This window comes from Leptonychotes weddellii, chromosome 10 (assembly GCF_054177405.1).
Source record: "Leptonychotes weddellii isolate Sample4059 chromosome 10, ASM5417740v2, whole genome shotgun sequence".
Taxonomy (NCBI): domain Eukaryota; kingdom Metazoa; phylum Chordata; class Mammalia; order Carnivora; family Phocidae; genus Leptonychotes; species Leptonychotes weddellii.
Window position 1 is genome coordinate 439,857 of NC_138378.1, and position 14,248 is coordinate 454,104.

At 54.5% G+C, this 14,248-nt stretch overlaps 2 protein-coding genes across 5 annotated transcripts in view; one reads left to right on the forward strand and one right to left on the reverse strand.

Moving 5' to 3' along the window:
- Positions 1–8,263, reverse strand: part of ZGPAT (zinc finger CCCH-type and G-patch domain containing) — a 12,827-nt gene extending 4,564 nt beyond the window's left edge. The window contains exons 1-2 of one of the 3 annotated variants that reach the window (XM_081832391.1): positions 8,174–8,263; positions 7,060–7,703 (exon numbers count right to left, since the gene is read on the reverse strand). In XM_081832391.1, coding sequence (XP_081688517.1) covers positions 7,060–7,640 — 581 coding nt within the window. In that variant the 5' untranslated portion in view covers positions 7,641–7,703; positions 8,174–8,263. Of the gene's footprint in view, positions 1–7,059; positions 7,704–8,018; positions 8,042–8,123 lie in introns of those variants that run through there. The other 2 variants (XM_081832390.1, XM_081832392.1) reach the window with 2 other exon arrangements.
- A 30-nt stretch (positions 8,264–8,293) lies between these two features.
- ARFRP1 (ARF related protein 1) lies at positions 8,294–14,248 on the forward strand. Of its 2 annotated transcripts, XM_081832395.1 has the most exons (9): positions 8,294–8,392; positions 8,944–9,042; positions 9,254–9,341; positions 9,526–9,608; positions 12,571–12,743; positions 12,879–12,960; positions 13,143–13,213; positions 13,863–13,963; positions 14,034–14,248. In XM_081832395.1, exons 2-8 carry the CDS (start codon positions 8,950–8,952, stop codon positions 13,936–13,938), a joined length of 666 nt encoding a protein of 221 aa, XP_081688521.1. In that variant the 5' UTR covers positions 8,294–8,392; positions 8,944–8,949; the 3' UTR covers positions 13,939–13,963; positions 14,034–14,248. The 2 variants fall into 2 exon arrangements, with proteins under 2 accessions (XP_081688521.1, XP_006743802.1); XM_006743739.3 differs by lacking the exons at positions 8,294–8,392; positions 12,571–12,743 and having other exon boundaries at positions 8,804–9,042.

Here is a 14,248-nt window from a genome sequence, read left to right on the forward strand (position 1 = left end):
GCGCCTGGGTGGCTCAGTTGGTTAAGCGACTGCCTTCGGCTCAGGTCATGATCCTGGAGTCCTGGGATCGAGTCCCACATCGGGCTCCCTGCTCAGCAGGGAGTCTGCTTCTCCCCCTGACCCTCCCCACTCTCATGCTCTATCTCATTCTCTCTCTCAAATAAATAAATAAAATCTTTAAAAAAAAAAAAAAAGAAACTGGTTTCCTGTGTTAAAAACCCCAACTCAAATCACCTACCGCACAACATTCACAGAAATGCATTCCAAAATACACAAATCTTGAACCTCAAAACAAGTATTTAGAACTATAAAGAAGGTTCTGAGTTAGAGCTGTGGCCAAGTATAGAAAAACAAGGCTAAAACTGAGCAAAGTGGTCCAAACTCACAGCTTCAGAACTCTGGAAATGGAACGAAACAGACAACACGTTGGTTAGTCATTATTTTTGAAAAAGTGCCCAACTTTGGGACAGAACGGGAGGTGGGAATGTCTGCAGCCTTCACAGTGGGGGAAGCTTCCTGCTTGCCCTCGGGGGGAAGTACGGCAGTGGTGAGACCCAGGGCTCTGGTGGCTTGTGGGTCCAGCTGGAGTGGGCCCTGCTGTTAACAGGGGGTATTTAGCAAGTACCTAACAGGTACTTCAGGACCAGAAAATTAAACGACCACGTAAGAGCTCCACTCTCCAAACACCCCTGCTTCTCCAGGAAACATTGTGCATGCATCGGGAGCTCCAAGAGATGCCAGGGTCAAGTGAAAGTCAAGAGAGATGGGGGGCTGGCTGAACTTGGAATGTGCCCCCCAGCACACAAAGATTGATTGACCGATGGGGAGAAGACTTTTGGGAAAGAGTGTTTGAGAATAACCTCTGCCTAAATCATTGGCTGGCCGCTAAGCCATACAGACACAGAAGTGACTCCTAAAAAGCCAGGCTAAAAAGTAAATATGAATTTAAAGATCTGAGTAGAGATACCAGAAGCTGCATGTTATGAGGGGGAACAGACTTCGTAATTTAGGTCCAGAAAACATACCAAGATAAAGCGAAATACTGAGGAAAATGATTCAGAGTTGCTAGAAGATATTATCTGAAATGTACAGTTTTCAATTAAAACTTAGGAGACAAGCAAACAGTAAAGTGTGACCCACACTTAGTAAAAAAACTGTTGATAGAATCTGAGTGGGCCCAAATGTTGAATCTTGCAAAGACCTCAAAGCAGATAGTCTAAGTATGTTCAAAGAACTAAACGAAAATATAATGACAATGATTCAGGAAACAGTGAATCTTAAAACATACATACAAAATATATAAAAAGAATAAAGTGGAAATTCCAGAGTTGAAGTCAGTAACTGAAACGAACAACTCACTAGATGGAACATTTCTGGTTTCCAGTCTGGTGTGTAAGAAGCTGGGAAGTTGCCACTTTGTTCTAACCACAGGTAAAAAGCTGAACAAAATGAAAAAAATCACTAACTCTTCTTAGATCCATAAGAGAAGAAAGGTCACAGGGCAAACTGCTATGCCAAATTTGGAGAGACCAACAGGCAGACATCGAGAATCACAACTTACCAGCACAGTAAGCCCCTGACAGGAACCACTGCAGGACCCAGTGCTAGAAGGGCGACCCTGACTGTGACTGAGGGCTGCTTGGTGGCTCGGTATGGACAAGTCTGGGGGCTCTCACACTTTTTTTTTAAGGTTTTATTTCTTTATTTGAGAGAGAGAGAGACAGAGAGAGACAGAGAGGGAAAGAGAGAGAGGACAAGCAGGGGGAGGAGCAGAGGGAGAAGCAGACTCCCCGCTGAACTCGATCCCAGGAGCCTGAGATCATGACCTGAGCCGAAGGCAGATGCTTCACCGACTGAGCCACCCAGGTGGCCCAGGGCCCTCATACTTCTGTGAGTTTTAGTCCAGGAGCTCTACCAGGTTCTCCAAGTGAATACTGCAGGGGGAGGGGCAAAGGAACCATCTTGAAATACCTCAGAGCACTCTACTCTGTTCTTCTTAACAAGGCCTGTCCTCAGGGGAAGCTGTTTAACTGGAGCCTAATCTGATGGAGTTTTATCAGAACCTAGTTGAACTGGGGGTTAGAGAAACACCCAAATCCAGCTCAGTCCAGCCATCCTGTGCCATCTAAGTGGGGTGTGTGCATGACTGAGAAGTCCACGTGCAGTTCATAATCCAGGGGCAGAGGTTCACTAAAAGCCTGTGATCTCATCGGAGGGCTGCAGAATGCTTCCTGTCTCACATCTTACCACCATGTTACTAAAGGCCCATTTACAAGTACAGTTCCTTTAACCCAAAAACAAAGAAAATCCTGAAAGCAGCAAAAGAGAAGGCCCTCTTCATGTACAAGTGTTCCTCAATAAGGTTAACTGCCTTCTCATCAGAAGCTATGGGGGCCAGAAGGCAGTGGGATGACATAGTTAAAGTCCTGAAAGGAAAAAACAAACCCTGTCAACCAAGAATTCTATACCTGCCAAAACTATCCTTTGAAAGAGAAATGAAGACATTCCCATATAAATAAAAGCAGAGGGAGTTCATTGCTCATATACCTGCCCTACAAGGAATGCTAAAGGGAGTCCTTCAGACTGAAACAAAAAGACACCAGACCATAACTCAAGCCATATGAACACTGATAAAAACAACTACATAGGTAAATATAAAAGCCAGTATTATTATTCCTTTTTTTGGGGAGGGTTTGCAACTCATCTTTTTTCCTCTATGTCATTTAAAAGACAAATGCATGAAACGATACTCATAAATCTGTATTTCTAGGCACACGAGTACAAAGATGTAATTTGTAACAGTAAGAACATGGGGGGGTGGACTGTATGGTAGAGTTTCTGTATACTATTGAAACTAAACGGACATTATTCAAACTAGATTGTTATGTTAATTATAATCCAGAGGGTTTCATTAAAAAAAAATAACAAAAATATGTCAAAAAAAATCAAAGAGAATCAAAGTGATAGAGTGGAAAAAACAAACACCAAAGAAAGCAATAATGAAGAAACTGAGAAGCAAATGACATAAGGCCTACAGAAAACAAATAATGGGGCACCCGGCTGGCTCAGTTGTAGAGCGTGCGACTCTCGATCTTGTGAGTTCGAGCCCCACATTGGGTGTAGAAATTAGTTAAAAATAAAATCTGGGGCGCCTGGGTGGCTCAATCGTTAAGCGTCTGCCTTCAGCTCAGGTCGTGATCCCAGGGTCCTGGGATCGAGCCCCATATCGGGCTTCCTGCTCAGGGGGAAGCCTGCTTCTCCCTCTCCCACTCCCCCTGCTTATGTTCCTGCTCTTGCTATCTCTCTTTGTGAAATAAATAAAATATGAAAAAAAGAAACCTTAAAAAAAAAAGAAAAAAATAATAAGATAACTGAGGTCAGTCTTTATCAGTAACTACTTTAAATGCAAGCAGAGTACATAAACTCCAATTAAAAGACAACTAGAAGGATGGATAAAAAGAAGGACCAAATTCTATGCTATCTATAAGAGACTCATTTTGGGGCCCAAAGACAACAATATATTAAAAGTTACTATATACGTCTTTCATACAAATGTTGTAACATGAACTTTTGAAAAGTTGGGGATACTTGTATAGAAAATCAGAATCTCAATAGATTGAAATTTGTCAAATTGAAATTTGTCAAATTGAAATTTGTCAAATATATTGAAATCCATGAGTACACAGGCTATTAGAAATATTTTTTTAAAGCTAATTTATTACCTTCTCAGGATGAAAGAGAACCAATTCATTATCTTGGAAACGAAGTAAAGAAAACAGAAAAATCTAGCATTTATCCTGCATTTTTATATGAACTGTTCCTCTGGGTAGCCAAATCACAGATGGGGGAAAGCATCTCTTTATGGCTAGTAAATGAAAATGAGGGCGCCTGGGTGGCTCAGTCGTTGAGCGTCTGCCTTCGGCTCAGGTCATGATCCCAGGGTCCTGGGATCGAGTCCCACATCGGGCTCCCTGCTCGGCAGGAAGCCTGCTTCTCCCTCTCCCACTCCCCCTGCGTGTGTTCCCTCTTTCACTGTTCTCCTCTCTCTCTGTCAAATAAATAAATAAAATCTTTAAAAAAAAAATTTAAAAAAAAAAAAAAAAAAAGAAAATGAACAGACAGACAGATCTCTACTTTGCAGTTCCCACTGCATCAGTGCATTAGGCTCTGATCACCAGTGGCATCCAGGGCTGCTACCATCACAACAGAAAAACCAGACACCAAGAACGTCTTGATGAAAGAACAGCACCTAGAGTCTGGCCAAAGAGGGTGAACCTGAATGTGCTCAGCCCCCTCGATCCAGCTGCCAGCTTGCAGAGGAACGTGCTGGACCAGTGGTGTTCAATGATGGGCCAAAGGGCCCAGTCCTTCAGCAAACTGTGAGGCCAGGAGAGGCAGGAAGAAGGGTGTGGACAGCCAGATTCAGACACAGCAGCTTAGTGAACAAGATTATACCACAGTGTTCATACCACAGTTACACCTGAGTGACAAGCTGGAACAAACACCAGGAGGAGACCAGAATAAAGGTCCGGAATAGTGGCCGTTTTTGGAGTTGGGAGCAGACTGCATTTGGTTTGAGATGCATGGAGTGGCTTCGGGGGTGGTTGGCAAATTTGCAGTGGTGAGCTGAGTGGTGACCGCTGGGAGATTACAGTAATCCCTATACTATCTCCTTACTTCCCACATCTGATTTTATTCTATAGCAAGGTAAAAAGTTAACATCTACTGTGAGCTTACAACATGTAAGGTACTGTTCTAAATTTTTTACACATATTAATGCATTCCATTCTCCCAACAACTACGAAAAACAATTCTCACTTCTGTTTTACAGATAAGGAAACTGGAATACAGAAATTAAGTTATAACAAATGTACGAAAAGATGCTACATCTCATTAGGATTCAAGGAAAAACAAATTCAATCATGATACCATTTTCCCAGCTTTCAGTAGGCAGGAATCTGCAAGTCGGATAATATTACCACAGGCAATTATAGAGAGAACTAAGGACTAGGAACCGTACTTCATATGGAAACGGAAACTCTGCATATGCTCTCTACATGGGTTAGGTACTAGGGAAATTTCCGGCAGGTACATAAGAAGACACGTACTAAGATGTTCACAGCAAGTTGTTTGTAAAAAAAAAAAACAAAAACTGGAAAACATCAGAAAGGAACAGAATAAATAAAATGTGGCATATTCGTGAGGGAAAAAACATAGCAGTTAAAATGAACTAAATAGCTCTGCAGATAACATGGATGTCTCTCACAAACACCCGTAGTGAAAAAGGCGGGCTGCAAAATGAACCATACTGTATGATACCACTTGTTTTAAAAATAACCTAAGTATGTATTCTTTGTATATACACTCATGTCTGTGAAGAGCTAATATTTGCTAGAGGGAAACTGAGTTGTGATCACAGCCTCCCAGGATGGGGAGGGGCTGTGACAGAGTGGGGAGTCAAGGGCATTTCAATGTTATCTATTTTGTTTTGTTTTTAAAAACGTAAAGCAGGGGTGCCTGGGTGGCTCAGTCAGTTGGGCATCCGAGTCTTGGTTTCAGTTCAGGTCAAGGTCTCAGGGTCAGGCTCCGCGCTCAGCAGGGAGTCAGCTTGACACACTCTCTCTCCCTCTCCTTCTGCCCCTCCCCACCCCACACATGCACATTCTCTCTCACAAATAAATAAATCTTTAAAAAAATAAATAGGGGCGCCTGGGTGGCTCAGTCGTTGGGCATCTGCCTTCGGCTCAAGTCATGATCCCAGGGTCCTGGGATCGAGCCCCGCGTCGGGCTCCCTGCTTTGCGGGAAGCCTGTTTCTCCCTCTCCCGCTCCCCCTGCTTGTGTTCCTGCTCTCACTATCTCTCTCTCTCTGTCAAATGAATAAATAAAATCTTTAAAAACAAAACATAAATAAATAAATAAAATAAAATAAAAATGCAAAGCAAATGCCCGATAATGGCTCATCAGTCCGGCGGTGGCGAGTGGGCGTTGTAGGCTGTATCAGTCAGGCCTAAAGCTAACAGAGCACGCAGCATGGGGAGGCTCAGCAGTTGGGAGCCGTCTCAGAGCTGGCCTGCCCCTGGTGCAGGCTCGCATGCCGCCCCTCTGAGCCAGGCAACCTTAGCCATAGGTGGGCCCACCTCTCGGAGTTGCTGCACAGATGAGTTAGTACGTGTCCAACTCCAGGAGCAGTGCCTGGCCCAGAGAACGGCACAGGGATGTGTCACCCAGGGCGGAGAGGTACCCCAGAGATGCTAATGGCAGAAAAGACAAGAGAGGTTACTGCTCTGTTCTTTGACCAAGTTGTTCACCAGCACGTGGATAGGTCCGCTTTGTGAAAACTCATCAAGTACGTTTACGATTTATGCACTTTCTGTATAAACAGGACACTTAAATGAAACAGGGAAAAAAAGAAGTGCGGAAAAACGTGTCAAACACCACTCCGGACCCAGCAACAGTCTATAAAGAAAGACGATGACCAAAGAACTAGAGATAGTTTCCCTGGAATATTGACAAAAAAGGAAAATTATCTACCACACATTTCGGTAAATGTTCCTTCCAAAGAGAAAGTAAAAAGGAGTAAGAGCAAAGTTATGCACTTACAAAAAAAAGACACTGTTGCAACAATTGCGGAAATCTCAATTTGAACAAAACATTACTGCTAAATTTGTAAGGGGCGTGTTCTTAAGTATTTATAGACAAAAGAAAAACCCCAGTAATTTCCAAAATTTGCTTTAAAATAGTCCAGGGAAACAAAAGTAAGACAGGAGCCAAACGGAGCCTGGCAAGGGGTGGTCCACAATAAAGCCGGGTATTGGGTATAGACAGGGCGCTGCGCTCTCCAGTTCCGTGACAAAGTCTATTTACAAGTTCTACCCTAAAAAATGGAACTAGTGATGGGTGGGGGGGCATCCTTTGACTCAAGAAAATCCAGTGAACATTCGACCGAGGACAACGCTGTGAGGAGCCACCAGCCCCCAGAGCTCTCTCCTGGTCAGACCCACGACGACCCTGAGCCTGCGGGCGAGTCCTCGCGCCCCCGCACGGCCCCGGGGAGTTACCTGCAGTTCTCCTGGAAGCGGCACTTTCCCTCCAGGAAGAACGGGCAGGGCTTCAAGGACTTGTGAGTGGGGTAGAGGTACAGCACCCGGACGCCCATGGAGCCATCGTCGGCCTCTTCCGTGCCCACAATCATAGCGTTGTGATACTCCAGGGTGCCCCAGGAGCTGTAGTAGGGCGCGTTCACCTTCCTCCCACTCCACTCCTCCTCCTCGTCCTCCCCCTCTTCCTCCTCCTGCCCAGGCCCGCTGGGTTCTGGCTTTGCCTCTCGTTCAGGAACGGTCTCCAGCTCTGTCCCGGGGGCTACAGGCACCTCCACCCCTTCAGCAATGGCCTTCTGGAAAGCCAGGTACTCAGCATCGTCCTGGGCCGGGTGCTCTCCATCCAGTGCGGCCAGCACCTTGCTCTTCCTGACAGATACCAGGCTGGCCTCGGTGAGCTCGATGAGCTCCTTCAGGTTCCCCTGCAGCTGGCGCAAGTCGGCCAGCTCGGAGGGATCCAGGCCGGCACCCAGCGCCAGCTCCACCTGCTGCAGCTGGGCGTCGTAGGTCTGGAGGGCGGTCTGCAGGCTCTCCTCGTCCATCCTGGAAGGACGGAAGGCAGGGGCGGGCCCCTGGGTCCTCAGCGGGAGGCGCGGGAGCCAGAGCTGCAAGGAGGAGAAGCCGCTGAGCCCCGGATCGGCCGCCCTTATTGCCAGGCCACCTCCGCGGGGCTGACATCAGCCCCGCGCCCGCAGCTGCGCTCAGCGATCCTCACAACAGCCTGCGGAGCCGACGCGGTGCTCCCTCCCGTTTTAGGGACGAGAAAAAGGGCTGGGGAGCTTCTCGGACCCGGCCGCTGGCCCACAGCCTCAGCTCCCTGCCCTCCGCGCCCGGCGCCCCCCGCCCCGCGGCCCTACCCCTCCGCCTCCGCTCCGGCCGCGGCCTCCCCGCCCCCGGCCCGTCTCCGCTCGACCTGTCACCTCGGGCCCCGGCCCCGTCGCCCCAGATCGCGCCCCCTCGCCCGGGTCGGGCCCCTCCTCCGCGCGGGCTCCCGGCTGCCGCCATAGAGACCCCGCCGGCCTCACCGGCTACAGCGACCGGCGCCCCCGCTTCCGCCCTCGCAGCCCACCGGCACTTCCTCCCGAGCGCCGCCGCAGCCGCCGCAGCCGCCGCCGCCGGAAGTGCCTCGCGCGGGGAGCGCCGGGACGCGGCGCGCGGGGAGCGCCGGGACGGCTCCGCCCTCCGCGGGCCGCCGGCCTGCGTCCCGTCGGGCGCCGCGCGAGGTCAGCGCGGGGTCAGCGCGGGGTTGGCGGGGTCAGGAGCGCGGCGGCTCCGCGGCCCGGACGGGCGCGAGGTAGGCCGCGGGGCTAGTCGCCGCCTCCCGGGCGGGTGGGGCCGAGCCACGGGCCCGAGGGCGCGGCGGGGACCTGCGGACGGGGCTCCGCCGTGAGACCCGGTGTCCGGCTGGGCGTCGGGGGTCGGGCGCGGGGAGCCCGGGCGGCCTCCCGCCGTGGTCGGTCCGCGCCACCTGCCGGCCGCACGGCCTCTCCGGGGCCGCCGCCTCGCCATCCCCACGCAGCCCCGCTTCTGAAAGCCGCCGGGGGGCTCCCGTTGGGAGTTTGCCGGGCATCTGCTGGGGGTGGGGGGCTGGGGGGGCCCGGCCAGGGGCGCCGCCGAGCCCGGGGAAGCCTGACGTCTAGGCCGGGACGGGGATCGGGACCTGCTCCGCCTCCGGGAAGCTGGATGCGCGGGGAGGGGCGGGGGTGGAGTGGGAGTGATGGCGGGGAGCCGGGCAGAGGGCAGCCCGGGGAGGAGTTGGGGGGGCGGGCATGGGGGCCCCCTCCCCTCCCCCCGGGGTGAGCACGAAGCCGGGTCGGCCCACGACCCGTGTCTCCCGGCGCACAGGGCAGGATGTATACGCTGCTGTCGGGCCTGTACAAGTACATGTTCCAGAAGGACGAGTACTGCATTCTGATCCTGGGTCTGGACAATGCCGGCAAGACGGTTGGTGCTTGTTCCTGGTCACCACCCCTCCGAGGGCTCTCGGGATCCATGCCCCTCGCTGCATGCTTCATGTCCGCACAGAATCCCAACCCCGTTGAAGGCTGCGGGCCAGTCCCCGTCTGCTGCTGTAGAAAAGACCCAAGGAGGGATGTTTTGGAAACAGGCTTGGAAGGATCCGGGCCTTATCTACTGTATGTCCGTCTCTTCTCAGACGTTCCTGGAGCAGTCAAAAACTCGGTTTAACAAGAACTACAAGGGGATGAGTTTGTCCAAGATCACTACCACCGTGGGTCTGAACAGTAAGGGGGTCCCTTAGGGCTGTGGGTTGTGGGGCCGATCCCACAGGCCAGCAGGCGGATGGTCAGCAGCCCCCGTGGGCCCCGCAATCCGGGAGCCCCAGAGCGGCTCGTCCCTCTCCCGGAGCCGGGAGGTGGCGCGTCAGAGACCAGGGCCCCGGCTTCACCCGTCCTTCTCTCTCCCCAGTCGGCACTGTGGACGTGGGGAAGGCTCGCCTCATGTTCTGGGACTTAGGGGGCCAAGAAGAGCTGCAGTCTCTGTGGGACAAGGTAAGAGAGTCGCCACACATGGTCCCCGGCCATGCGCTGCCATTTTTCTCTAGGTGACACTCCTCCGCCCGTCCTCCTCTTCCTCAGAAGGCTGCAGATTCCTTTTGTTTCTTTCCCGTCAGCAGCTTTGTTCTTTAGGTTCCCCCTAGTCCTAGTCCAGGTCCCACGTCTTTCTTGGAAGAGCAAGGACACACTTGGTTTCTTTTGACTTAGAGGTTTTACTGCTAATCACCACAGGACAAGACAAAAGATGGCCGAGAGACAGATGTGGGGAAGGGACAATGCCTGCGGGATGCTCAGCCTCACCACTGGGGCCTGAGTCTCCATGGCTGGGCCCCCTTCCTCTGCCTTAGGACTTGCCTTCTGTGGTGGCCTCTGACCCATCAGGGGAGGGTGTCCTCAGAGGCCTATAGCCGCTGCCTCCTCCCTGACATAGGTTTGGGGCACTTCTGGGACCCCAGTGTGATGCTCTTCCCCCCAGGCACTCCAACAGTGTGGTCACTTTCAGCTCGGCTGGTGCCTGGCCCTGTGGTCCAGCAGTGAGGTGGACAGGCCTAGCCTCTGCCTCAGGCAGCCCCCTCCTGGTGGAATTGGTGCAGCCCAACACTGGGGGCACAGATGGGCCTGTCCCAACACTGGCAGTGCTGGTTCGCTTGCCCCGATTCTGGAGGCGCAGGAGTGCTCACCCTGACGCTTACTGGTTGTGAGTGTGTTTAGAACTGAGCGTCCAGGTCCTGAGTTTGGTCTGACTGCAGCAGCTGGGGCCCAGTCACCTCTTCCCATTCTGCCTCTAAAACATCTGCTGTGGTTTCTGTTTGGTGGCTAGAAGGTCACCAACAGATTCTCTGGCCATTTAGGTTGGGCTGAGGCAGAGCAAAGCCAGGGCCTGCTTTTCTGAACCAAGACCCATGTGGGGAGGGAAATAGGACCGGACATTCTGTCACAGACCAGGGTCTCAGGAGCAGATGCTAAGATGGAGGTTGGGGTGCAGGATGTGTGTTGAGGACCAGCTCCTGGGAGGGGAGCTGGGAGAACGTGGGACTGGGCAGGGGGAAGGGTCAGGTCAGCTCAAGTGGGTGGCCCAGCAAGGACCCCTGGAGGAGAATTGCTCCTCACAGCTGCCCCACATCAGGCCAAGCTGGCGAGGATTCGTAACCGCCTGGTCCATCACCACGGTGGGCTGCCTTGGGCATCTGTGATTTGGGGAGGGGGCTCTTGGTGGGTTCAAGCACATCATGCAGGAGCCAACAGGTTCGTCCCCTGTATCCACTGGGCGCACTGCCCGCCGCTTGCACCCACAGCTCTGCCTGGGGCACGGCTTCTCCAGGGCTGCGTCCTCCACCCTAGCTACCATGCCTGCCGGTGGTGTGGCTCGTCACAGGAGTCTGAACCCCTGGTTGCTGAGCCCCACTTCTCTGGGTGACCTCTGGGTTCCTCATGAGCTTCTCGACCCCCCATGGAGCGGGCCCCCTGCCTCCACTGTTGGGGTCAGTTATCCCTGCCAGGGCGGGGTCTCTGCTGGTCCCCAAACCCACGGTGTCCAACATGGCCAGCAGGCAGCCAGGGTTTGTGACTCAGCAGGTTTCTTGCCCAGTCTTTGGTAAAGGGGTGCCTTGGTGGTGACCATGCCCCCAACCCTTTAGGGCCCAGAGCTGTGAGGAGGGGCAGCAGAGCCCCCTGTGGGTCAGCAGGAGGGATGGGAAGTAGAGCTCCTGCTTCCTCCCCTGTTCCCAGATGCTGCGTCCTGGGGCCTGGCCGCCTGCACAGTCTGGCACCGGGATGCTGTGTTGGGCTTGCTATCGTTTTGTCCTGGGCGGATGACCGGTGGGCCTTCCCTGTGTCCACTGCCTCCACCCAGGCTGTGTGCTGCTGCCCAGGGGTCTGTCCACATACCAGCCCTGGGCCACAGCTTCCCACACAGAGGAGACTGGTGGACTACTGTGCCTGCCACAGGGGGCACTTCTGGCCTCTGTTCCTCCAGGCCACACCTGAAAGATGTCCAGTGCGTGGCCACGGGTCATGCTGCCTTGGGGTCGGGGCAGCCTGCTGTGCCCTCAGTCCTGCTCACGCTCAGCCCCACATGTCCAGTTCCTGTTGCTTTCACCACTGCCGGGCCATCACCTGACCACCCGTCTGCCTGGGCCGGGTCACCGGGGTTGTGAGGTGATCCTCTCCCTGGGCTTGCTGCCAGCCCCATGCAGCGGCCCTTCCTGCCATGGACACCTCTGCTGTTGGGTCAGTCAGAGCACCTGCAGCAGCAAATCCCCCCCCCCCCCATCACCCAGCGTGTAGGCTAGGGGAATTGCTGTGTGGGTGACTTGGCGGCCTGCAGAACCCGGATGGCCACCTGGGTTGGGCTTCCTTCTCTGCAGCAAGCGCAGATACAAAGCCTGTCTCACATGGGGGGTGGGAGCTTTCAGCATGCCCTGGTTACACCCCGAGAATTCCCCAGAGCTGTTAGGCCTGTTCCTCTCCAGGGTCTTCGTTCATCAGCTGCTGGCTTGTCCTGCCTCTTGTCACGTCATGTGTAACGTGGGTGTCCCAGGTTTCTGGGCTCTCATGACAGCTGGGGCAAAGATGTTGCTGTCTGCTTAGCAGCTGTGGGCACTTCCAGTCTTCGTTTCTGATTGGGGTAGATGGCAGACTCACCAAATCTGTGGCTGCATCCCCCATCCCCACACTCCAGGGCCCACCCCTCACAGGCCCCACTTGGTGCATCTTTCCAGTTTTGTCTGCACAGAACTCTTCCCCAGGCCCTGGGCTCTGGCACCATTGCCGTGTGCACGCCCAGGGCTGACCGCTGTCCTGGCCCCAGTCCAGCCCTCAGAGCTCCATGTTGCTGGCCTGGTCCTTAGCCCGGCCTCTCCCCTTGGTGGTCTTTGCGACTTATCAGTGGTATAGTCACCAGGCCTGCTGTCCACATTGGCATGTGATTTGGTTAGTGTCCTCTCTCCCCTTCCAGAACTGTGTGGGGACCAGCTTGGTTTGGGCTCCAGCTCCCAAGTCCTCTCCTTCTCCTCCAGCCACCATTGGGCCAGCAGTCATGGGCGGTTTTCAGGAGCAGATGCTGAAGTGGAGTTTGGGGGCACAGCACCTGGGAAGTGGACAGAGGGTGGTGGCCACCCCCTGCCCAAGGTCAGCAGGCCCTCCCTGAAGGAATCTAGAGCTGCATCGCCACTCCGCCCCACCTTCCCACTCCCTAAAGGCACCCCAGCAGGGCCTTCCAGTTGGGGAGGGGTGGCCCAGCACCCCCTTTCTTCCCCTCCCCAGTACTATGCAGAGTGCCACGGCGTCATCTACGTCATCGATTCCACGGATGAGGAGAGGCTTTCAGAGTCCAAGCGAGCGTTTGGTGCGTACAGCCTGGCGAGGGCTGGGAGGGGCTGGGGAATGGTCAGGTCCAGTGTGTCTGGAGCACACCAGGCAGATGGGGCCGTGGCCAAGAGTGAGGTGCAAACTTGTAGAGAGGTGGGCAGGCCTCGGCAGTCAGAGGCAGGTGAAGGGGGCTCACTGCTGTCTTTCTGCGCACCCCAGAGAAGATGGTCACGAGTGAGGCGCTGGACGGTGTCCCCATCCTGGTGCTGGCCAACAAGCAGGACGTTGAGGTGAGCCTCTCATCCCAGCATCCCCACCCTGTGGTCCCCAGAGTAAGCGTACCCCATCGCCAGGAGTTGGGGGACAGGGTGCCTGCCTGCCCTGGAAACTCCAAACCATGTGTGTCCCAGGTGCACAGAGCCCTCCCAAGGTGCAGGCTTCTCTCCACAGGAGGGCAGGTGTGGCCTGTCCTTCTGCCCCTGGCGTGGCTAGAGGTGTGGTGGGGAGACCCAGTGCACAAAGGGATCCCAGGGTGGGAGCCCGCTCCAACCTTGGCCGGTCTGCCCCCCTTGGGATTGCTTCAGCTGGGCAGTGGCTGCGCCGTGGCAGGCTGCTCGGGGGCGGGGGGGCTCTGCGGGGGAGTGAGTGGCTGCGCCATGGCAGTCTGCAGGGGTGGAGGCTCTGCGGGGCCTGTTTCTGCAGCACGTGTGCCCTCGGGTCAGAGGCACTGGAGGTCACTTCGTCGGGTCTGCCCCTCACTTCCTGTGGACCGTCGGTGCTACCTCTTTCCTCTCTCTGAGACCACTCGTCGCAGGAGCCCTCTAGGCAGAGAAGCCCTGAGCCCAGCCCCTCACCACCAAGACCGTGTCCTGCCCCAGGGGCCAGGGCGTTTCCTGCAGTGCCTGGGACCCTGCTCCTCACTGCTTCGCCTTCCCGCAGACTTGCCTCTCGATCCCTGACATCAAGACTGCGTTCAGCGACTGCACCTCCAAGATCGGCAGGCGCGACTGCCTGACCCAGGCCTGCTCGGCCCTCACGGGGTGAGTGGGGCTCTTGCCCCGGGGGCTGGGGGCCCCAGCTGGCCCCCCCTCACGCCTGCTGTCTCCACAGCAAAGGGGTGCGCGAGGGCATCGAGTGGATGGTGAAGTGCGTCGTGCGGAACGTGCACCGGCCACCACGGCAGAGGGACATCACGTAGGCGTGGCTGGTGCCCACGGGTGCCCACGACATCCCCGAGTGCCAGAGGAGTGCTCCTGCCAGCTCCCCGCTGCCAGTCCCGGGGGTTGGGTTTGCTTGGCTCTCGGTTCTTCATTTGCTTTGTTTTT

Bases quoted from the DNA above. Each gene is read 5' to 3' on its own strand.
- ARFRP1 (XM_081832395.1), top strand. From the start codon at position 8,950: ATGTATACGCTGCTGTCGGGCCTGTACAAGTACATGTTCCAGAAGGAC. The intron at 12,744-12,878 runs GTCAGCAGGCCC...TCCCCTCCCCAG, and splicing joins GTGGCCACCCCCTGCCCAAG to TACTATGCAGAGTGCCACGG. The intron at 13,214-13,862 runs GTGAGCCTCTCA...GCCTTCCCGCAG, and splicing joins CCAACAAGCAGGACGTTGAG to ACTTGCCTCTCGATCCCTGA.